This window comes from Hydra viridissima, unplaced genomic scaffold (assembly GCF_058129835.1).
Source record: "Hydra viridissima isolate aposymbiotic clone 2 unplaced genomic scaffold, HvirCarnegie_v1 scaffold_1, whole genome shotgun sequence".
Classification (NCBI taxonomy): domain Eukaryota; kingdom Metazoa; phylum Cnidaria; class Hydrozoa; order Anthoathecata; family Hydridae; genus Hydra; species Hydra viridissima.
This window is the reverse complement of record NW_028324300.1, coordinates 18,232,392-18,257,949: the sequence shown is the minus strand read 5'-3', so window position 1 is coordinate 18,257,949 and position 25,558 is coordinate 18,232,392. Positions and strand designations below refer to the sequence as shown.

The following is a 25,558-nucleotide window of genomic DNA, read 5'->3' as shown; positions in this document are numbered from 1 at the left end:
TGTGCACCGTAAGAAAATCTCCAAGAGGTTCCATGTAAGTCGGAAATTTCGATAGTTTTTTATTTTTACTGATTTTTATTTTCCAAATTCATTAAATTTCAGAAATCTCTTTAAATTTGACAATGAGAACAAAAATCAAATAACAGTTTGTCAAAAAAATGGTAAGTCTAACATCAGTTTATAACTGTGTTTGATAAATAGCTGATAACTTAACTTAATTGAATGATTACTTGCTAAAATAATCATTGTAAAAGGTTTTTAAAACTTTTATGTTGGACATGTTGTAATCATTTTCGATCATATTTATCTGAAAAAGGGTGGTAAACCAAAATATTACTTTACAATATTCTATTTTTTTAAAAAACCTATTGTTCTTAAACAAAAGTAATATATGCATACAATATATGCATATTAAGATTGAAAATTGATGCATATATTATAGATGCAATCCTGAAAAATAAGTTCAGTTAAAGTTTATTTATTATTTATAAATTTCTGTTTATGCTGTTAATTTGAAGGTGATGGTAATGGTGTTAATGATGATATTGATGTATCTTCCTTTTGACATATTTAATCTTGTTAGGCATATAGCTGTAACAACACTTTACTCAATGAGTGGTTGAAATATCCAATGCAAGGAACCGAACTCTATGATAATATAATTCAGCATACACATGTTTTGCAAACAGGTTTTTAAAATAGAGTTAATTCAATTTAGTATTTACATCTTTTCAAAAATATTTTAAAATATTTTAAGTATTTTAAAGTATTTTAAAATTTATATAAATATATTTGTATGTGGGTCATTCCCTGCCAATTATCTATGGACTATTTTGAATTTTAATAAAACTTGCTGCAATAATGGGTCTTTTGTATCAGAGACAATTTTTAAATATCTTGACAGGACAATTTTTGATGGTTTAAAACTTTTGTATAAATAACTCTTATCTGAATCAGAAACTCAATTAAAATGGCTGTCCAGCATGAGCTTATCATCATTCAATTTAATTGGTAGCACTTTAAAATCTCGTTTTTAAAAATGAGTTCATTGAAATCACACAAATTTTCTAATTAGCAAAAAAATAAAAAAATCAACTGCCTTAAAAAAGTCAGATTTTCAATTTTTTGCTCTTCTAAAAATGTTTACAGAGTATCCAAAATATTATTTTTTTGTGAATGAATGAGTTCTTGCTTAAAGGAATACATCTCTTCCAAAGTCCATATTTTAGTTGTTTCTCAATAATGACATCATCTATTTGGCTGTTCAAGGTTTTCTTATCCCCAAGTGGTTTTATGACGTACTCTACTTTAAAAAATTTTATTTGACCCTGAAAAAGATCCATGTGGAACCTTGTACAAATTTGCTCGATTTGATATAAATTGATCCATATTTATATTTGCATTTAAAAATATTTGTTTTAAAATGGATAAGTTTTCTACTTATTAAATTTTGCTTTTATTTTTATTTCAGGTTGTAAAAGGCAAGTATTCTAGTTTTTAGAAATCTAGTTTAAATATTAAATAGTTATGAATAGTTTTCTTTTTTCTTTTTATTTTTTTTCTCCTTTAAATAATGGATTTTAAATTTAGTTTGGACAGTTTATTAGATGGCGGAATATTTACTGGAGAAATGATAGAGCTGTTTGGACCTCCTGCAGTTGGAAAAACTCAAGTATATTGTTTGAGTTTTTCTCCTTGTTCTGAAACTTTTAAATATATTTTCTGCAACATGGAAATCTCAACTATCAATAACATTTTTTTCCACCTTTTTCAACACAATAAAGTTTGCTAATCTATAGATCTGAGGCAATTGTTATCTAAATATCTATGTGTTATTTTTATTTTTTTAGTTTTCTCATTAGAACTCTTAACCTCATTATTTACTTTAACAAATATAGCTAAAAGTTTCAATGAGTGATTGATAAAAAGTAAACATCCCTTCTTATATTAAGTTGAAAGACTGAATTCAAGTCTTTAGCAAAGAATTTATATAAAAAATTATCAACTTAATTCTTACAGTTTGCGCTTACATTGACAGCTGCAACAATTGAAAACCAGCAAAATGTTGTATACTTTGACTCAACATCCTCATTTGTTGCTGAAAGACTGCTGCAAATTTTGAGTTTGAGATCAAATTTACTGAGTAAACAGGTTACTTAATGATTTTTCTAAAAGTATTTTCTTTTTTGAGTCATGAAAAATGTTTTTAAATATTCAGATATTATCTATAATTTGATATATATATCTTTAAACTTTAAATTTTATAAATTGAATATTTATTAACGAACCTTTCAGGCAACCAGGCTTCTACTTTCAAATGTGCACTGCATACCAGTAGTTTTTGCTTGTGAATTAATTGATCAGTTAAAAAGTATAAAACATAAGTTAGAGCAAGAGGTAAATGCTTTTTTTGTGTTAAAGTCAGTAAAAATAAAAATAAAGTCATTTTTTTGTTGCTTGGGTTGCATTCAAAACAAAGTCTCATCGGTCTCAACTTCCAGGATAAATGTGTAACTTATTGGATAAATGTGTAACTTATTATAAATGTGTAACTTCCAGCCCCATTGGATGGGGCTGGAAGTTACACATTTATAATAAAAACTTATGATGGTTCAGAATTGAAATTTTCTATATAAACAATATTAGGAGAAGTTGAGTAAACATTTTGACAGTCTTGTATATTTCAGAAACTAATTTCCAAAACTCAATTTGCTCTTTTCCCTTTCTTTTTTCATTAAAAATAATTTCCAGCTTCCAATGTTTATAATACGTGTTTAGTTATTCTTCAAAAGCAAATACTGTAATTGCCTTCTGTCGAATAATTTTATTTTCACTGAGCTCATAAATGTTTTGGTTATGCTGCTTAGAATAACTAAGACTCCACCATCCATCATTTTCAAGCTCATTATAGTTGTTATTGTTTTGTTGTAAAAAAAAAAACAATTACATGCCTAAAAAAATAATCATTATGGCACTTTTTCTCTGTTTAAATGTTGCACTGATGTATATAAAAGAGCATCACTATAGCTATGTCTTCTAAAAGACTTTTTAATTGGCTATGATTCAGTTCTCATGCTTAGATATAGTTAACTATACTTATAACAGTTTTCATTACATTATATATTACAGCAATTGATATACATGCTGCTAAGATTTCTTAACAAGTGATTCGCTGAAATGATGAGAGCTTTTAAAAATTCTATTTCTTTTTTAATAGAGAAATGAAGCCCATCATACACAAAGCAATATTTTAATGTCATTTACTTTCTGAAAAGCAATATATAGAATTCTCTTTAACAGAATTCTTTTCAGTACATCTACAAAGATAGATGTTCTGAAAAGAATTCAATACATCTAACACAGGTAGAATCGGAGAGCTGGATGTTTTTTATTTGTGATATTGATTTTATAACATTTAAAGCACTGAGGAAATATTCCTCCACCAACTCTGCATCAGTAAATGGCTTTATATGTTTACCAAGGATATAACAAATTTCATATAATGTTCTTTCATTGCTGTTTCTTGTAAAATTGCCAATGAGATAACCTTTTATTTGTTTTGGCATTTTTAAGAAATTTAACTTTTCACATCTGAGTAAAGGCTGATTAGGAAAAGTGTCATTAAGTGATTTGTCTTTAACAATGACAAACAGTATACAATTTTTTTTAATATAACATTTTCATATCAAATCACACATGTTGCCAAATTAAATTTATTTTCAACAACAAAGTATTCTTCCCAATTGTCTTGAAACAGTCTTTTTACATCAAATATTTTACATTTAAATTTGGAAAAAGCTCATGCAAATTTTAAATTCTCACATTCTAAATGCCTCCTTATCTAGTGTTTTTCGACTTTCAGTAAAATGCAGAACTAAAAACTGCAAGCTGGTAAAGTTCTAACTTTACTGTGAATCAAAATAATACATTTTAAAAATCATCTTGTTTTACCAACAACTTTTTGATTTACTAAAAAGTGCTTTACTGTTGATAAATGTCTCCCAGCCTAATCGAAAAAGCTTGGCAGGGCACATTTTGCCCATAGGCAACAGGTTGTGCACCACCAGTTTAAGTTTGTAATGAATCTTGTTTTATTTGTGATTTTTGATAAAATTGTGAAAAGTGTAGTAAAATGATGTACTAATAATTTTGGTGACAAGAAAAGAGGAAACTTAGATTTATTTGCCTTACATATGAAATATTTGTGTCATCATCTGCTTTTTTTAGTATGATTCTTTCTATATCCAATTGAAACTGATCATTATTGACTCAATTGCATCTCTTATCACTCCAATCCTTGGAGGGCAGCAATTTAAAGGTATTTTTGAAACTCTTTTTATGTCTCGAAATATGTCTACAATTTAATAACTCTAGTATTTAAAATTTTTTATATACCTTTTTAAAAAGTAAGAAAAAAGCGAAATTTTAAAATAAGAGTTGTTTTTATTTTTCTAGTAATAAATCTTAATCATAACTAATTTTTGCACAATTTTATTGCCACTATTTAAATGCATTATTAATTTTTTTAAGGTTTTTTTTTAACACAAGTTTGTTTTAATGGTCATTTATAGGTCATGCAATTATGTCAAAGATTGGTTTGTTGTTAAAACAAATATCACATGAGTTTGGGATTGCTGTACTTGTGAGTAAGTTTGAAATTTATAATTATAATCATTTTGTTAGTTTTTTATAATTGTTTGGCATCAGTTCATATAAATACTTTGGTATTTATACTTAATTAGCATCACAAAAGCTTTAAATTTAATGACTACTAAGTCATCAGAATTTCACTTAGACCTTAATTTTGTTCAGTAAATATATTATGATATCTAAATATTATTAATTCATATATTGTTTGACTCTTCATGAGTTAGGATTCTTTCTAGATTATAGAGATCAGTTCTGTTCCTTTGTGAACACTTTTGGTTAGCCAAAGATTATTATTTCAGTTTCCATATTCAACAATGAAAGCTGTATGTAAAGCTGAACAAAATTTAAATGATGTTTTTTTTAATAAGCTATTTAAAAATTTCAATTAAGGTCCATGCACCATTTTTTTGATGATCTGAAGCCCTTTAAATTCTTAAGTAGTATATTTAGTATATTAAGTAGTATACTTTAAACGTTTAATTTTATTCTCTAAAGTTTGCATATATTTCTCTTTTCATTTTTTTTCATATATATAATGTAAATTTTTACCAGTTAAAATGCTCTTAAGTTGTTAAATTTATTTTGTTTTTAAGTTTTTGTTTAAAATTATTTTGTTTTTAAAATTATTTTGTTATTAAGTTTCCTTATATTATTCTAATACCATGATTCCATGCGGCAGAATGACGTATAGTTGTTTTGTATGTGTGTGTATTTAATTTTTTGCTATACACTTTCATATTAACTTTTCTCTAGTAAACAACTCTGTCATGAATTACAAGCAAGATTGTATAAATAGTCAATACCAACCGGCACTTGGTCAAAGTTGGTCTTGCATACCATCAATTCGCTTGCTGTTAGATCATACAAAAGAAAACAGTTCTCAGAAAACTTGCTCCATTCAAAAACATAGCAGACTGGTATGTGATATTTTCTTCTTGAGAGTTTTTTGTATGCATTATTTGATTTTGAGTTTATTTGGCTCGCGTTTTGAAAAGGGTTAAAACATTGCAACGACAACTGCTCACTTGAGTTTCTTCGAACATATAAATAAGAAGCGGTAGAGGAACAAATTTAAATAGTACGTAGAAAGTTTTTATTTTGAATTTTAAATTGATGTTTTTGTTTTTTTCAGCCGAGCAATCTATCGACCTGCGTTATGGTTCAAGTGGAGGGTTTATGTAATTCACCGAACTTTCCTGTAATGAACGCGAAAGAAAAGTGACGACTTAAAATAAACGGTCTTCTATTGCTTTCACTCTGTAATAAATGCACTTGTTGTCTGTAAACATTTTGCAATATTAAAAATCTCTTTATATACAACATTGCTCTAAACCCATCGAATGATTAAAAACTTGCTTTGATCATCAAATTTTTATAACAAGAAGTTTAACTTGTTAAATACAAAAAAAAAAAAAAAAGATTGATGCAAATGTTTTTACTTCAGTGTTAAATGCTTTTTTTTTTTTACAATTAAAATTTTAGTAAAGTTAACTAAAAGCTACTCCCAGCCCGATAAAAAGTTCTCTCAAAAGTTCAAAGAAAGTTCAAACAAGAAACTAAGTCTGCTAAGCACCGTTTATAGAAACCATGCTCTAATACCCTGCAACACATCCTCTTAAAATGGATTATCATAAAAAAAAAACAATTTCTCATTCCAAAAAACAATTTTTTTTACTGGAGGAGAAATGTCGTTTTTCAGGGGAGTGCTAAATAATTTTGTTGTTTAAAGTTGATAACTACGAAGCATAAGATATACTCCAATAACTCATATATTGATATTGCTGTTGTATAAGGATGATTTGCAAAAATTAGGGTAATAGGCATTTTAGGGAGCTTGCCTATTTCCGCCCCGACCTCCAACTTAGCATAAATGCTGCTCCACAAGATTGCGCTATTCATAATTCCTCATTTTGCAGTGTTCAGATTGTCAAATAATATTGGGAATCTGAGCAAAGCGAACTTGCTTAAAACAACTAAGACTATTGAGCGAATTATACTTACAATTGATTGTGAAACTAAATCTCTGATCTCGAAACTTTTATTTGAATCAACATACTAACGTTTGTCCCAATCCTTCACTGAACTCTACAAACGCTCTGCAAAATACTCAGTTGGGTTAGGCGCACATTGTATTAGAATAAAAAATAAAAAATACTTTTTCTATAAAGAAAAGTGTTTAAACATAAAATTTCTATTTAACAAAAGATAAAGAAATTAAATTCTTTTGTTATGTTCTGAAGCTGATGAACTTTTTCAATTTATTTCAAAACTACGTTTTAATTTGATATGCATTCTTAGTAGAAATATATAGTTAAGAGTTCTCAATAAAATGGTTCCTGTGTTTAGTTTTTGTTCCTATGTTTTGTTTAAGTCATCTACAAAAAAAATGATTTTCTTTCCCTTCTAGCAACAGTTCAATTAAAATGTATAGAGAATTGTTCTTCAGGTCACAAAAATTGAATAAAGAGTAAAGTGTAGTCGGATCTTCAGGCTACAATTGAAATAAAATGTAAAGAAAGTTTTAGTGGTTGGAATGCTTTGGAAACAAATGGTTTGTCAGAAAAACTTTAAAACTTGAATTCATAGTACCTTTTTTAAAAAATTTGTAAACAGTTTTAATCTCAATTTAAATGTATGTAGCATTTTTCAGAACAAGTTCTTGTGTGGAAAATTAATCTGATGTTAGTCGACACATCTATTTTATACTTGGACGAATGATAGAACCTAACTTAAAAAAATTTTTTCCACAATCAACAACTTATCGCACAATACGTTTCAAAAGTGGTCTACCATGTTATGAAAAGTCAAGAAAAGGTCGCGCAGCTTATTTGGACAAGAAACAGAGACTAAAATTGAAAACTTTTGATAAAAATTGTGATGAAATGAGCCAAAGAAGATTGGGGTCTAATTGGGGCATTAAACGCTTTAAACGCTTGTATATAAAAAAAAATTGAAGAAACTTGGTTTAAAATGCTTTAAGCGACAACGTTCACCAAATTGCAGTAAAAAACAAGAAGAACAAATGCCGAGGAAGTGTCGGAAATTACGTCGAGAAATCATGGTTTTCAAAACTTTTACAGTTGTTGATGATGAAAATTACTTTGCATTGTCAGGCTCTAATATTCCCGGAGTTTCTAGATTTTATTCCACTGACAAAAAAAACAAAAAACCATCAAATGTAAAATACAAATCAAACCTCACTGCAACCACAGGCTAAAACCTTGCGTATGCAAAAGACACTCGCACTGAGTTCGTAAGCACAGAGGCGTAGATAAAAAAACTTCCTCAACAAGAATTTGCAAACGTTTTAAGTTTATTTATAATTAATATGATCTCTGTTGTGGTCTCATCAGCATCAGTATTATGTGCCAGCATGAGCCATCCAGAGGTTGTCCGTAGGAAAGAGTAAAATCTCTTCTTTATGTATTTCAGTTTTTTCTTTTCCTGTTAAGAAATTATCACTTCTATAAACATGGAATTGAGCACATTAAGTAATACCAATAAAAAAATATATATATTTGCTGCCAATCCTACTCTTGACATCCCCTCATAGTATGGAATCCTCTCAACAAGCTTAGAATCACATCATATGTAATCAAACTTAAAATCTTTTTTTTTTTAAGTTACCTGCTTCAACTCACACATATACCGCACAATTATAGAATTTATGTCCTTTTGCGTCGGGTACCACCAGTTGCTTACCTGTTTTTTCTAATGAAAAATTCTATCAAGATTATTGAGATTCATGAGTTTTTAACGTTAAAAATTACTGAAATCTTCGAATGCGAAATTCCAATTTTCTCAAAATTAGAACGAGCGGACAATCGAGGGTCTTCCCCTGTAATCTTCGTTTACTAAATTTACCAGAAGTAATTAAACTCTTTCAAAATAAGGATTCAGTTTGACCAAAGAAAAGTGTAGTACTCACTCGCAATCTTTATTCAAACCAAAGGATATTCCAGGTACAACATTAATCTTCTAACTTTATATATATATTAAACTTTTCTGAATGCCTTATGCCTCTTTTCCTCTTTTTAATCTTGGTTAATGAACTGGAGTTAAAAATCACTTTTTCCCAATGTTTTCTCATTTTACTTTCAAGTTTTGTTTAAAGCAGTAACAAAGTAAATTCGTAAAAATTCGTAAAACAAAGTTTTTGGCAGAAACTTCTTAAACTACTAAATCAAGGGTTTTTTTTTTTTTAAAAAAAAGCCATTTAGAGAATAATTAAGGCAATTACAAACTATATTTAAATTATGCATTGTTAAATCTATGCCTACCCCTTAACAATCGAAATGTATAAAAAAAATAATGGTTAATTATAATAATTTAATAAAATGATATTATAATAGTATAATAAAATTGTAATTTATAAAAAATGTATTTCAGTTGATGGTGAGAGTTGATTCCCTTTTTCCATCAAAGTTTCAAAAAATAATTGGAATTATAAGTTGTCTTTAACATTCTTCTTCAAAATCCATTTCCTTTAGGAGCGTTAGGCATTTTGCCGAAGCTATCGTACTAAAACTCATTCTTCAACTCGACTTTTTTCATAATGTCTGTTAATGGTTTTAACCACTTCTCATTATAAATTTTGTTTCTAGATCAATAAGCTTTATTTTGACGGAAAACTTTGTTAAGACTTCAGCAAACACGCTTCAGCAAACGAATAGATTTTTTTACAGTAACATCCACGATGAGAAGAATAGATTTGCTATATGTCTTAAGAGATGCTGCAATTTGTACACCATCTAAAATTAAGAAATATATTATTATTTTATATTAATATAATAATTTAATATTATTATTTAATTGGTATCCCAACTTAACGGAGAAGGATTTTAGGATTGACAGGTAAAAAAAATCTGAAGAAAATCTAAATGAAGATTTTACAAAAATAAGAAAATAACTATTGCAAATTTTTGCTGATTCCATTTGTTCGCTTCTGAGTTGAATTTAAGTATAACCTGAGTTTTTGGAGATTTAGTAAACTACCGAACAAAAATACATTTGTAATTTAATAGGAAAATTCGGAATGTTTTAGAATTTTTCTTCCTATGGTTGTTGGCATGGCTTACTGGGTTTATCAAATGTTTGCTAAAAAATTTAAAATGAGCATATTATAAATATGTAACTTATGATTTTACGCCGGTTATAAGTCTTTCTCTGATATCTTTTCAGAAGATTGAGCACTAGTTAATGTCTCAAATCTATTTAGTTATTACATAGTTAGCTAACTTCGACGTTTACTTTTTTCCGACTGTTACAAAAAATGACGAAATTTTATTAATTATTATTCATTACATTTCTGTTACAGAGGATCATTGAAACACTCAGCAAGAGCTAGACGATAATTCGTCTGACATTTTTTTCCCGTGAACTTTGGGAAGTCAGACGAGAAAACTTTGCTTTTTGCGCTAATGCAATTTATTATCTTCCGAAACAAATATGTTCCTGCGGCTTTTCTTTGATCTTAATGAAATATTGTAAAGTTTTGGGGAGTTAATTAAAGTTTGCGCCAAAATTTAATTTAAAAACTTGAAAATTGGAAGGTACAAAATACAGGTTTACAAAATATCTTTGACATATGTTTAAATTTAGCAAATGGTTGATAATTGGTTGAAAATAGTTGACTTTTAATAATTAATTTTTTAAAAGTTTATTACCCCCGTCCTTAAAAACGTAGTTATATTTCGCTATTATTCATTTTTTTAGATAACCTAAGTTTTCTCGTCTGACTTCCCAAAGTTCACAGGAAAAAAAAATCAGACGAATTATCGTCTAAGCAACAGCAATTACAGGGTTTTTATGATCCGCTAAAATAGACAGTAAAGTATATAGGTATGTAATAAAATTAGTATGTAAGTAAATAGATTATAAGAAATAGTAGAAAGTTAAGTAGAATGAAGAATGAAGACTTTTAAAATGCAAAGCATTTTGAACTTTACTTTTCAATGGTTTTTGAAAACTTCGCCAAAAAGCTGCAGAAAAACTTTTTCGTATTTCAATGACGTCATAAAATTTTATGCGTTAAAATATTATGACGTCATTGAAAACACGAAATGTATAAAAATAATAACGGTGTTGGTTATAAAATATGGTGGCGTGATATTAGATTGTTTGTTGATGCAATGTTGAAATCTTGTGTAAAGAGATTTGGTGAACGAGTTGCATTTATTTTTGCTTTTTCAGTGAAGGTGACAAAAACAGAAAAAGTAAAAAAAAGTTTAATGAAAAGAAGTTTAAAAGGAACATTTTCCGAACTTATATTCATATACTCAAACCTCTTCGAAAACCGTTCAGAGTAGCTTCAAGTGATATCTTTTAAATCTCATTATACCCACATATAAGAGCATGATTTTCAGTAAATTAACGGATAAAATGAAATAAGCCAGAAATTAACCTTTAATGCTAAGATGCATTACTTAACGGAACTAAACAAAAAATTTCCCTGAGATATAATAATTACTTAATAATTATTTATTTATATTATTAATAATATTAATAAACTAATTAACTTTCTTACAATAAATATTCTTTTCTGCGATCTTTATGTGAACAGCTGGTTAATAAACAAAACAGTGTTTGTTTTTTAAGTTCTCTTTAAACTTTTATAAATCAGCATTTTAGAGAATTTAAAATTGAAACTTTAACCTTAACGCTAAATAAAAATAAAATGAGCCAGGCAACTTCAAACCATTAAAAAACAAAAAACAAAAACCCATCAAATCAATAAAAAAACTTGAATTTGTTTCGTTGAATGAAAAGCTACCAAACAAGATCTGCGATGAAACCAACTAAGATCAGTGTGACCGTGGTTAGTAATAGTAAGATAACTAATTATTACAATAATTAATCTTGCTACTTACTAAGCTCCTGAACTTATTGCTAATTTACTAATTGCTAATCGGATTGCTAAATTTTTTGTAATCAGTATTTTTAAATTGTAATTCTGTTTTATAAATAATAATTCTCGATAAAAAAGACCACGCAGATACAAAGTATACTACTGGCTATAATAGTCAATCATGCAATTGCAAACAAATCACTTCATACCTACTAAATGAAAAATGCCTTAGAAAAAACCTCATTTGTTAAAACTCATCAGCAAGAAAAGGGGTATTTCTATACTGGGCTTACTAAGAAAACTTTCAAAGATAGTACAAACATAAAAAGTCTTTTCTTTATGAAAATAAGGCAACTCCACTGAACTTTCGAAATTTATATGGGAGTGTAAAAGCAAAGGTTTACGTGAAATCCTTACGTGGAATATCTTCAATCAAGCCGAAACATTTAAATATAAGTAATTCTATAGTTTGTAAATATATTAATGCATATTACTATGTTATAAATATTTATATATATATATATATATATATATATATATATATATATATATGTTAATTATAAACCTTAGTTCTGCATTCATTAAATCGTATATTAAGTGTAACACATGAATAACATATAAAACAGCTATTACCATTGCCATTATCTTTTAAAAACATAAAATTAAGAGGAATACTTGCAGTTTCCTAAATCCTATAGTTTTGATGAGTAATTAATCTGAAGTAATCTAAAGTTATTTAAAGTATTAAGTTAAAAAAAAACTTTAAATAAAAATAAAATAAACTAATGATAACAATATAAATAATAAAAAAAGCCAATAAATATAAATGATAAAATTAGCAAAAACGCGTGTAAAAAAATAAGCAAACAACTACTGCGTTAAAATTTGTCGTTAATTACGTGCTTAACTCGGTAACACAAGCTCCAGAAAGATTTTTTTCCAGCGTAGTTGCTCAGATCGGCCTCACTCGGGTGATTTAAGGCATGTCTCGCTTTTATGAGTGTTCGATTGCACCACTAAACATTTCTTTTGAGCAAGACTTTTTTCGGAAAATAATTCGCTAAAATGAACGTTACCAGGCAAAAGTTGTTAAAAATTAAAATATTAATTTTTTACGAAGTTATGGGTTATGACGGATTTTGTAGCTTCTGAAAAAGAAGAATATCTTTAAAAATAAACAAAATGACCTCTATGCACAACTTTTCCAGTAATGTTCAGTCTAGTATATTTACTAGTCTAGTCTAGTACACTTCGATAATTGTTATTATTCACTTGTACAGCTAGCGATTTGTGGTACGATTAGAAAATTTGACGCTTTTTATAAACTTCCGGCGTTGCCCTTAACTCGACTAAAAGGAGCGAACATCGCTAACAAAACTTTCAGCTATAAAGTCGATTAGCGTATTTAAGGTTTTTTTTATCGGGTGAATCAATGTGATGAAATTTACATTTTAACTTGACAACACCAGGTTGTAATCAAATAACAAATGTTGAAAAGCTAATAAAGAGGTAATAACTAAAAGAAATGAGTCTCTTCTGCCGTTGGTAAAAAAAAAAAAAATATAATGATAAGTAAATAAAAATATCAGTAACGAGTAAACAATCTTGGATCTTAAAAAATAAAAGACTTTTTGTGCCTTATTACTGCACTTATCTTAATAATGTATACCTACTCCACTTTTTACATGACAAACTTCCAAAACAACAAAAATGTTGTAATAAAATCCAATCTTTAAGGATTACTTAATGACCTGTGTCAAAGAGATTTAAACTGGCCTAAAAAATCCGACGGTTTTTATAAATTTACGATGTCGTCCCTAAGACGACTAAAAGAAGCAATCATCGTTAACTGCACTGTGAGCAACAAAGTCGATAAAAGTACTTAAGATCTTTTTTTGTCGGGTGAAACCATGTGATCAAATTTACATTTTATTTGACATGAAATTTTAGGTTTTCAAATATTTTGCAGCTGTTTTAAGCAAAACAAAAATCATTTTCTAGTTTGAAAATATTTTAAACCAGTTGCACAGTGGGCCAGAATGGCCAATTTTGAGACAAAATTAATAACTAATTTAATATTAGTGCTACATTCACCAAATTTGGTATAAGTACCAACGTAAGATTTGAGCTTCTTATGAAGGCGTTATTTTTTATTTAGTTGCTATGGATACCTATTTTTTTGCATAGCAACAACCTAGTTTTTGTAGTTATAGATTTTTTATGAGTGCTATACATACTAAGTTTGCCACGAGCACCTGTGCAAGGTCTGCGCTTCTTATGAAGGTGTTATTTTTTTATTTGGTTGCTATGGATACCTATTTTAGCTTAGCATTAACCTACTTGTGTCATATACACTAAATTTGGTAAGAGTACTAATACGAGGTATGCATTTTATATTATGATATCAAGTTTGGTTGCTATGGATACCTTATTACGCATAGCAACAAGCCTTTTATAGTGACAGTCAATTTTATACAAATTCTTGACTTATTTACTGCAAATTATTAAAAAATTAGGATTTTTAATGCTATGGTGTTCCAAATAAATGTACGTGGGAACTTTTTAATTTATCTTAATTATAGAATACTGACAATTTTAATTTGCAATGCATAAATTTTAATTTTAATAATAATCAAAGCAAGAAACCAAAATTTGGCATGTAAAAATCTATAATAAGAATATCTAAACACTGTTTTTTAACATTTGCAGGACACCCTCTGGCAAAACCTTCTTCTTAGTACTAACTATTGTTCTTAGTGAAGAAATGACTGGATCACTAGAACAAAATAATCGCTTAAACAAATCTTCATTACATTTGATACGGTCACACTTGCGTGTAAAATGCTCACGATACTTTTTTAAATCTTTATTCCGGGCCTCTATAGTTTCTTCACTTAAGAGCCCAATTGGTAATGTCATGTAATCAACAACACTGGGAGCATGAATTAACATTTTGTGAATGCTCTGCGGCATATAGTACCATGGATAGCATTCCACGTAAAACCTAGCTGTATGTGTACAGTATTCCCTGAATAAATCTGTATCAAGCTCAAAACCACATGAAATACAAGTCAAAACAACATGGAACATTTTTATAAGTTCGAAATTAAGTCCTGTGATTTCAGAAAACAATTGTTCATTCTGAAAAGCTCTTCTGGAGGTGTTGCCATCATTAGATGTTCCTGAGCCGCTAGCCTTAGGCCTATCAACAATCAGTCCCATCTTCTCTTGAAAAGCAAGTTGAATTTTTTTCTTTTGCATTTCAATTTGTTGCTTGTCAGCTGGTAATCTTGATGACCATTTCTTGACTGGTAATTTGTAAGCAATATGGATTAAGCATTCGAATGTTCGTATCCATGCATGTAGAATTGAAATCCCATATTGTAACCCATTTTGAGTGTACAACTTCAGTAACACCTGTAGTAAATAAAAAACTGCATTTAAAACTAATAAAATATATTTTGTACACAAGTACACCCTAATGTATATATATATATATATATATATATATGAATATATATATATATATATATATATATATATATATATATATATATATATATATATATATATATATATATATATATATTCATATATATATATATATACATTAGGGTGTACTTGTGTACAAAATATTTTCTATATACCTTATCAATATCATTCATTTCTTTTGGACTAACACCACATAGAGAGCAGCACTGTGATGAGTCAGTTACATCTGATAATGCAGTATGGGCTTTGCCATCAATCATAGTAATTTTAATTTTATGGTCAACATCAATAGACTTACCATTAAGTAGAATATAGCTTGTTTTAGTAAGCTGTTTAATCTCATTTTTTAATGTCAATTCCTCACTACGAAGAAGATCTGCAGTTTCCTCTACAAATTTAAATCGCAAAGGCCGACAGTACAAAGTAGATGATGGTTTAGAATTTCTCCAAAAAATAATCTTTTTATCATTGACAATAGATGAGAGCTCTAAAGGCACAAAGCATGTAATAAACAGAGACTGCTCACTCTTCAGATTCCTAGTACACTCATCATTATTACATATTTGTTTATAAATACTATGCCCACTTGAGCCATCAAAACCAGCTTTGTATATTAGAGTAACTATATTACACTCATTTGCATTTAAAACACCAGTCTGTGTCTCTAAAAGCCTTGTTGTAGTGTGATCCAGTAGATCTTGAAGTGGAACACTAGCAGAATAGTCAGTTACGCTAATGTTTTTAGGATAGCATCGATCTTTTGCCACTCTAACATTATTATATGCTGGGTAGAGATTGCATTCCTTTTCATCAGCTTTGTTTTTCATCAGTTGATATGATGCCTTTGTCAAATTACAATCTAAAATAAGGGCCAAAGCTTCATCAGTAGACATGTAAGACGGGGATATAGTATCCACTAACAATTTTTTTGCTAGTTTGGCTTTTTTAGGCTCATTACTTTTCCCAAATTTGACTTTAGTTGCAAATAATAGTTGGTTAGCTGAGTATTGATCCATTTCAGCAACTTTTCTATACTTAGATCTCAAAGAGGACTCATCAAAATTTAAAGTAGGCCTACCAATAGGAGTGGTAACAATTGTTGGAGTAGCAGGTGGAACATATGCAAAAGGTATAAAGTCAGAATCCAACCAGTTTGCATATTTTTTCTCAAATGCTGCAGCTTTGCGGTTAACATTATTCTAACGAGACTTCAAGTTCTTTAAGAATGCAATTAATTTGTTTCTTATAATTTCAAAATCATCTAAGTCTAACTTGACAACTAATTGATCATAAATTGTTGGATCTTGTATAGACATATTATTGGATCTAATGCAGTTGTATATATAATGGTACTTTATTCTTATATTATTATTTATTCTAAAAATAGAATATATATATATATATATATATATATATATATATATTTCATAATCTAATTTTATATAAGTTAAATATAGTTGGCGATTAATTTTCTAACAATATCTACGCAACCTATTTATATAGGGTTTTTGTATAATCAATAATATATAGTAATATAAAAAAAAAATGTTTTATTGACAGTTGTCACGGTATAAAATCATGTGTAATGTTTTAGTTACATAGTCTACATCTGCAAGTATCTGCAACCAAAACTGTTTTTAACTCATTAAATATATTTTTTTCAGTGAATATCAGCCATAAAAATCCTGGCCAAACATGGCCGAAAAATTATAAGCATAGTATAAGTAAAAAAAAACGCAATTATTTCAACAATTAAACACACAATCTTCGATTGATCATAAAATGAGTCAGATACGTTCAAGAAGATAAACAAAAATGTCAATTGATAGCCAATATATGTATTAAAACTACAATTCAAATTCGTAGTAATATAAATTACCTAACATTAAATGGCAAAGCATATAAAAAAAATATTTTTCTAAACTTTTTAAGAAAAGCGCTTGACCGCCTAAAATATTGTTCAGGGTGACAACTTAAAATTAAAAAATTTTAGTGAAGGCACAATTTTTGATTAACAATCCTTATGTTTTTATGTAAATCAATATGTTACGTTCATTGAATAGTAGTTTTTTATACAAAAATTGAAAAAAAATAATTTTGACTTTTGGCACACCATGGCCCACTGTGAGTTGTCTTGTTTCTATGTTTATCTTTTTGTTTTTGGTTTTTACTTGAAAATGAATTTAATGTTTCACTTAATCTTTTCTTATTTTTATGATTCATTTTCTATGTAATATACTTGGCATATGTTTGAGGTACATACATGCATACATACATACATACATACATACATACATACATACATACATACATACATACATACATACATACATACATACATACATACATACAAAAATTCATACATGCATGCTGTGTACATAAATACATATATACATGCATTCATACATCTGACATAATTGGTTATTTTTCAATTAATACTACAAGTTTTGGGAAATTTTTATTTTTCAGCAAATTTAACAATAATAAAAAAACAGACAAGTTTAGAAAGAACAAGGAAAAGTTACAAAACGCAAATGTTTTTCATCAATTATTTGTCTTTAGTCAACTTTGAAGTATTAATTGGTGGTGGGTCTAAATGAAACCTATGCAAATATAAGAGAGAAGTTTTTTAATTTTCTTCCTTGAATTCCATTAAATTTTCTTTTTTCATTATATGATAACTACATTATAATGTGTATAAAATACATGGTGCTGGATTAATATTGACAATTTTTAAGCCTTCTTTCTCATAGGACAATGAAAAGTAAATATCAAGCTTTCTTCAAAATGCAATATATGGGAATGAGATCATAGTGTTAAGCAGATAGTTTCGTCGCAAAGGTAAGAAATATAATATGAAATACTAATTAATACTTTATACCAATAATTGATTACTTTAAACAATTGTGTTAAATCTCACAATAGGGTTTTGCTAAATTTCATTCTTTCATCCAGCTTCTCCATTCAAGGTTACGTAAAGCACATGGTGGATCAGACTGATGGCAGGGCCAGTAAACCTAATTTTAATGCAGTTTAAAAGTCAATCTTTAAGTGTATTTTGTTTAAAAAAGAAAATATTTAAAAACCTTATGTTTATCTATAAGTTTATATTTCCTAAGCTCAAGTAAGTTATTATCTCCTGATTTGTTAGAGTCAAATGTTAAGATGTAGAATGTGCTTGGGGTAATGAAAAGTGAAAAAATAAAATTATCAGGAAAAATATACACCAGGGTCGACCTTTGGCCTTTTTGTATTGTAGGCGAGTGACAAATACCCCTTAAAAAGTCAAAAGACTTTTAGGGGGTATTTTACTACGTTTTTTCTATATCTACCGTGCAAATTTCGAATTTCGCAACAAACAAAAAAAGTGTACAAAGTTGAAGAGGTTTGGAACATTTAAATTCAAACCTAAGAACATAGCTAAACTCTATAAGTGCTTTTAGGTGAAAGCTAAAACTTTAGAAGGCCTAAAAGAAATCCATCATTCTCAAAAAAAAAAGCATGAAGATTTTTAGTGCCAGTTTCTTCACATTCGTATCGAAGAAAGATCTAGTAAATTGTCCAATATTTTCCTTAAGAAAAACTAGGTTGAACCTGTAAAGGGATTTCTGAGCAGTATTCTTAAAAAGGATGTAATATTTTGGAACTTCAAGTTCAATAAGAACTTACGCTTTAAATAGGTAAATATAATCATTTATATTCAATAATAATAAAGTACTATTTTTGTTAAATATGAATGTATAGATTTGATAGATGTATATTTTTATCTATTATCGGCTGTTTCTATAATAACAATGTCGGCCTTTAATAACGGTATACTTAACGTCTAATTTTTAATGCGATCAATCCCGCGAGATGAAACACGTCACTAGCGTTTAAACAAAAATAACACGAAAAAAAAACGAAATTTTCTCAGACTGGCCTTAAATCACCCGAATAGGAGGAAATTGAAAGTCTCAAAAACGTGAAAATGAGTCTTGAAAACTAAAGAATGAAATTCTAGAAGACGAGAAAATGAAACGCGGCAATATCGTAATGAAACTTTATTGTGGGCATGCGCAAAAGCAATAATTTTTTCGGTTAGATTTTTTAAATAGCGGACAAAACGCAAAAGACTTTGAAAAGCCTTGCTTTAATAACTTAATAAATTTTTTTATAACAATTGCATGTAAGATTTTTTTTTTTAATAAGTGTTTATTATTACTAGCATTCAAGGGAGAAAAATGTTAAACAAAAGAATTAGTCAAACTTTTATAAGATCTAGAACTTTGCCTATTTTTTTGGTATGAAGTTTAAGGGAAGTCAGTAATTCTTCATAAATAAGAACTTTAATAAATTTTTTGAAAAAATCTGGAAATTTTAAGAGAAAGAGTTAACGTATTTAAGGTGGTACACCAGGGAAAAAATGAAACTGTGAAATATTATATAAAATGTATCTTATTGATGAAAACTTGTTTTAATAAAGTGTTATAATTATTTTTATTTAAAAAGATAAGTTTTAAAAATTATTAAAAATGCATAATGGCGGAAAAAAGAACAACAAAGGCTGTACTTCAAAACATAATATCTTTATCTAGTGAAAAGATTATGGATTAAAAATCGATACAGTTATAAAACAACTTATTATATACCGTTTAACCCATGCATTTTTAAATTTTTTGAAAATTACTCTTTTTATCACGAATTTACTAAAAAAATTGAAAATTTTTGACTTCCTCTATAGATTTATAGCAATAACTTTTTATCTAACCAAATCCAAGAAAAACCCATGGGTCAACCGGAGCATCAATATTAAATAAACATTTACTGAAAATTTCAGCTCATAAACATAAACTGCACTTAAATTATCATGTTTTGAATTTTAAAAAACCCTAAAAAAACATTTATGCAAAAAAAACAAGAAATAAAAAAGAATAGATCATTTTGAAGTGTTAAAAACTACTAAAAACCACCAGGTACATAAAATTCTTTTTTCTTATCCTGTTCAGCATCACGGTAAACCATTTTATTTGATCTTAAATATTTTCTCCTACTTTTTCCTTCATTATTCGATTTTAAATTCATTCGTTTAACACGAGCAATATTTGCTATAATTGATTTTTTACAAGTTACTGAGCCGATTAAACCATAATACTTTAGTAAATTTAAGACACCATTTGCACCATCATTGTAATGGATCACAAAAGTTTTTTTTTTTACTTTTTTTTGGTTTATTTTTTGATAAAACTCTTAGTGAAGTGTAAGTACACGTAGACCAGCCACAAGCTGAGCAGTTCATATTGAGTAAATGAGAAAAACCCATTGTGTGACTTAATTTATCTTCAATTAAAAGAGGAGAATAACAGCACTGACAAACTGTTTTTGAAATCAAACTTTTTAATATGGTAAAATTAATCAAAACGAAATAGTTTCAAAAAAAAAACTTTCAATACTATTTTCAGTAACTAGTTTCTTAGCACTGAGACTAGTTGGAACAACTGATGAAGATGGAGATATTAAAGGCTGAACAGTAGAATAATTTTTATTAGGATGAAATCGATTCCATTTTATTTTAACTTTTCTAGATAAATTTTTTTTACTTGACATCTTAACAAAAAAAAAAATCAAATAAGCAACAAGAATATTTGTGCTCTGTTTAATAACGTTTGTGACTTCAATCAATGCAGTTTAGACCGGGAAAACAAGAGCAATTCTTTCTTGATGACTTTATGCTTTCATCTCAAAATTGCTATTGAAAAAACAAGTCCAAAATCACTTCCAAAACAAATTAAAAACTTGTTGCTATGAGGTTGCTAGGGAGTTTTATATGATAGTGGAGCTCAAGTAGGTCAAAGTTAAGCTATATATTTAAACAAGTATGTCTAAAGTTTTTTTTAAAAGTCAACTTAAAGGGTCAATCTTTCATAAAATTAAAAAAAAAAAAATCAAAAAAATATTTTTTTTTGTCATTTTCTTCCTGGTGTACCACCTTAAAGAGTTTATCAAATTTTGAAGGACCGCTTTTCTTTTTCTATATATATTTTTAGAATATTTTTCGTTAAAAAAAAAATACCTTTTTTCCCTAAAACTTCCATTTTGTTATAGGTACAGAACAAAATCTAAAACGTAAAGAATAAAAATAAATATGTTGAAGTAATAAAATAAAATATTCTATTATATTATTAATTGCTGTTATAAAATGGTTGTTCTGATTTTCAAAGCTTCTGGGGAGTTTTTGATGTAATATTCAGAAAGAATACTTTTTAGTTACTGTGCTCTTTTTATATGGCAAAAGGTGCTGTTCATACTATTCTAAACCTTGCTCTCCATAAATATCGAGACCCAAACCCCAATTTTTTATAAAATCAACACAATTACTTTCCAACAAATGCATTTTTGGCGTCATTGACTTATTTGGCGATGTTTTACAAAAGTAACTCATTAATTCTGCAATGGCTCATTCTAATGCCAAAAAAAGTATATAAATAAAAGAACGTAGAAAACAAAGAAAAGAATAACTACAACAACCCTAACAAGAGTAATTTAAATGAGAGTTCTATATTACAATATATTTTTTAAAAATAAAATTTCACCTGATTCTGATAATGGATTCTTATTAATGATTTCACTTGAATTCATAAAGTTGTAGCATGCTGCATATCCGCAGAACAAAATGACAAATTTCTCACTCAAGACCTTTGCCTCAGTACGAACCTCTGTATCAATAAATCCAAGATCGCTTACTATCTTAGGTATTGAATTGCAAAGATCTATGACACTGTTTAGCTAATGAATAAAGATAATTTTAGGGCACAATTACAAAATTAATATTTAAAAACCTTTATGCATTTATGAACTTATGTATTAGAGAAGATATTTATACAATTCATGTTTACAAGTATGCTTTATAACATGCAATGCAGCATCTTCTACAATCCGTGGTAAAGCATCATTTTCTTTTAATAAAAATACATCAGCAAGAGTTGTAACAAGTCCGTTTGTAGTTTTTTTTGCAATTCTGAGTCTGCAATAACTTATCACACATAAATTTTCTTTATGTAATTTGTAAGCTCAATATTTATAACCGTATAACAGTTTTTATCAATTCTAGTTCAAAAGAAATAATGTAAAAAAAAAATTTTATAATGTTAATAGTTATTCCAAAAAGACGTTCTTTGTTTTGAATTGCAGCTGTACTTGTTTCTAACACAAAACCACGAACTCCCAAAGCATGTTTTTGAAGTTTTAAAGTGTTCTTGAAAACTATTTTGAATTTTAGCTGTTTATTTTACGAATGACAAAACCTTTGCTTATTGATAATACAACCATGAAAATCCTTCGCCATATATACCATCACAACTACCCTAAAATAGCGACTGCTGACTTCTTTAACCGTTCAGAAAGACATGTCATAATGCAGCACTACTTGAGCTTTTATTTCAGTTATTTATCTCTTCAGCTCGTCACTTTAAACCTCTTCACTTTAAATTGCTTCACGTATGAATAAAAAATGAATATAACAACACCAATGCGCCATGAGTGCATTAAAAACTTACTTTAATAAATGATCAAAATTTTCTAGCTGATGTTATTCCCCAAGTTTTTAAACGCTGTTCTTGATTTTTTCCACACCGTGCACTTTTAAAAAAAATTGAGGTAAAGTTTCGATAAAGCAACAAAAGTTTTAAAACACTTTTAAGTTAAGATTGATTTCTTTCACAATGTATATTGCTTAAACAGATTCGACAAAAAAAAAAGGAATGTTTTTTTTTTATTTCAAACATTCTTAAGTTACTTCGTAAGTGCAAAGAATTAAATGAAAGAAAACAGACCGCTGTAAAAGCAAAGTAAAAAAAACTACTGTTGATTGAAATGACATGGTATTTTGACATTTGTCTGATTTTGCACCCCTTCTATTGTTTTATTTTTTTTTTATTTTGTTGATCCAAAAAAATCATAGTCTGAAACAATAAAAAAAAATGTTATACATTTTAATTTTTGATAAATAAGAAGTACTCTAATCCACCTTCGAATTCCTCCATTTTCCCAATTAAAATGACGCTGCTTTTAACTAAATTTCGTAGCTTCACAATAAACATTAATGTGAAAAACTCTTGGTTTTTGTTGCCGATAGTTAAAAAATTATTTTATTAGCATAATTTTTTTTAATTTTTAATTCCTGTAATTGACATAAAATGTTAAGATTGAAATAACAATATGCATGTATTGTCTATATTACTTGTTACTTTCATTTAATATAAAGAGCGCTGTTTTAAGGATAATTGTAAAAAGTGGCATTGGCTTAAACTATTGGTATGAGGCAAACATTACGGGTGGAGTGTTGTTAACAAAAGTGACAGAGTTTTGTAAAGTTTTTACACTTCATCCCTGATGTTTACACATGGTTTGCTATACCACTCACACCCTGTCAAAATTGAGATTAAAGCATATGAAGTTGACCAGTAAAACCCTTTGAGGGAAGTTTGTTTGGAAACCTTTGAAACAAGGTTCTTCAAAGGTTTCCCAACAAGTTGTTTACTGCAAGAAGAACTATTTTAGGAACTTTTTTCCAGACTTATTTTTACACTAGAATACTTTTTAAAAATTGGATTTGATGGAGGAGAAACATTCCTCAGAATCAGTCTTTGTATTGTTAACCATTCTAATGATCAGCCGGACTAATCCCAAAAGAAGCAACTGATGTTTGAGAAACCATTTAAAGATTCTGAAGTGAAGAAGTGAAATTCGGTTGCTATTGCTGAAGAAAAGAAAGTTTTATTAATACCCGTTGCTCAACGAGGTGCAACTTCTAAAAAATGCTAAAAAATGCTAATATAACTTCAGGATGTTTTCAGAAGCAGCATGCAAAACTTCTTTCGTTAATAACCATTAACTTGCCGGTTTAATGCTTAGTTTTTATGTATCAGTAGAGGATGATTTTCAACTAACACTGATACACAACTAACAAGTTTTTCAACAAACACTGTAGTTTTGGTCATCAGATAAACTTAATTCCAATATCAAAACTTTTGCTCATTAGAATCTAATGTTCAAAACATGTCAACGAGCACTCGGCGTTAATTTATTGCCAGTATTAGCAATAAATTAGGCAATTTCAAAAATGCAAAAATGACTATATGATAAGTTGTTATGCATGAATATATTCCCAACAACTTTGTAACTAATAATCAATTTTTCACATTGCATAATTATAAATATATAATAGATACATTTTGACCAATATTTCGCAAAAAACATCAATCTTTTCAATATTCAAAAATGAAGACAAATGAAAATTTTATGAAAAGAGTTTTTATACATTTAATCCAATTCTCTCTTTTCCAAATCAAAAACTGTTTCATCAATTCAAAAAAAAACACTCCTTCTGCTTTTGCTGAATTTTAATATTTGCAAGATCGAATACGAAACCGTTCTCAACTTTTTAATGTAGTTTTTTTAATAAACAATGAGTTTCTCTGTTTATTCCATAGACATTTAAAAATTAAGACAGCAAAGTAGGAATCCTGCTAAAAAATGTGGCGTGATAATTGAACTAGTAAAACAATTGAACTTGAAAAACGAAGTTTTCGGCAGAAACTTCATAAGTTACTGAATCAAGGTTTTCTTTTTTAAAAAAAACAACCTTTTTAAAGAATAATTTAGGCAATTACGAACTATATTTAAATTGTGCATTGTTAAAGCTATGTCTACCTCTAAAGAATAGATATGTGCAAAAATAATAATGGTTATTTATAATATAGTAAAATGATATTATAATAATATAATAAAATTGTAATTTATAAAAAATGTATTTCAGTTGATGGTTTCAGTTGATTCCCGTTTTCCATCAAAGTTTCAAAAAATAATTGGAATTAAAAGTTGCTTTTAAAATTCTTTTTCAAAATCCTTTTCCTTTAGGAGCGTTAGGCATTTTGACGAAGCTATCGTACTAAAACTCATTTTTCAGCTCGACTTTTTTCATGTCTGTTAGTGATTTTAACCGCTTCACAATTCTAAATTTTGTTTCTTAATGAATAAATTTGATTTTAACAGAAAACTTTTTTAAGACTTAATCACGCTTCTGCAAACGAGTAAACCTTTTTACAATAAAATCCACGTGGAGAAGAATAGATTTGCTATATATCTCAAGAGATACTGCAACTTGTACACCATCTAAAATGATATCCTAACGGAAAAAAGATTAGAATTGAGAGGTAAAAAAAATCTGAAGGAAACGTAATTGAAGATTTTACAAAAACAAGAAAATAGTTACTTTAAATTTTTGCTTATTTCATTCCAGTTCGCTTCTGAGTTGAATTCTTTTTGCTGATTTCTTTTCAGAAGATTGAGCATTATTATTATTATTATTATTATTATTATTATTATTATTATTATTATTATTATTATTATTATTATTATTATTATTATTATTATTATTATTATTATTATTATTATTATTATTATTATTATTAATATTATTATTATTATTATTATTATTACTATTATTATTATTATTATTATTATTATTATTATTATTATTATTATTATTTCTATTATTATAACTATTCTTATCATTATCATTATCTTTAC

At 27.9% G+C, this 25,558-nt stretch overlaps 2 protein-coding genes across 2 annotated transcripts; one reads left to right on the top strand and one right to left on the bottom strand.

Annotated features, from left to right (window-relative positions):
• On the top strand, positions 1–5,963 carry LOC149893709 (uncharacterized). The gene is made up of 8 exons (XM_090076904.1): positions 1–34; positions 1,591–1,672; positions 2,020–2,151; positions 2,296–2,397; positions 4,228–4,318; positions 4,572–4,646; positions 5,404–5,567; positions 5,783–5,963. Exons 2-8 carry the CDS (start codon positions 1,631–1,633, stop codon positions 5,870–5,872), a joined length of 696 nt encoding a protein of 231 aa, XP_089933030.1. The 5' UTR covers positions 1–34; positions 1,591–1,630; the 3' UTR covers positions 5,873–5,963.
• A 3,331-nt stretch (positions 5,964–9,294) lies between these two features.
• Positions 9,295–16,178, bottom strand: LOC149893708 (uncharacterized). The gene is made up of 3 exons (XM_090073412.1): positions 15,145–16,178; positions 14,188–14,914; positions 9,295–9,401 (listed from the first exon to the last, which is right to left on the bottom strand). Exons 1-3 carry the CDS (start codon positions 16,003–16,005, stop codon positions 9,295–9,297), a joined length of 1,695 nt encoding a protein of 564 aa, XP_089929538.1. The 5' UTR covers positions 16,006–16,178.
• Between the last annotated feature and the right edge of the window lie 9,380 nt (positions 16,179–25,558).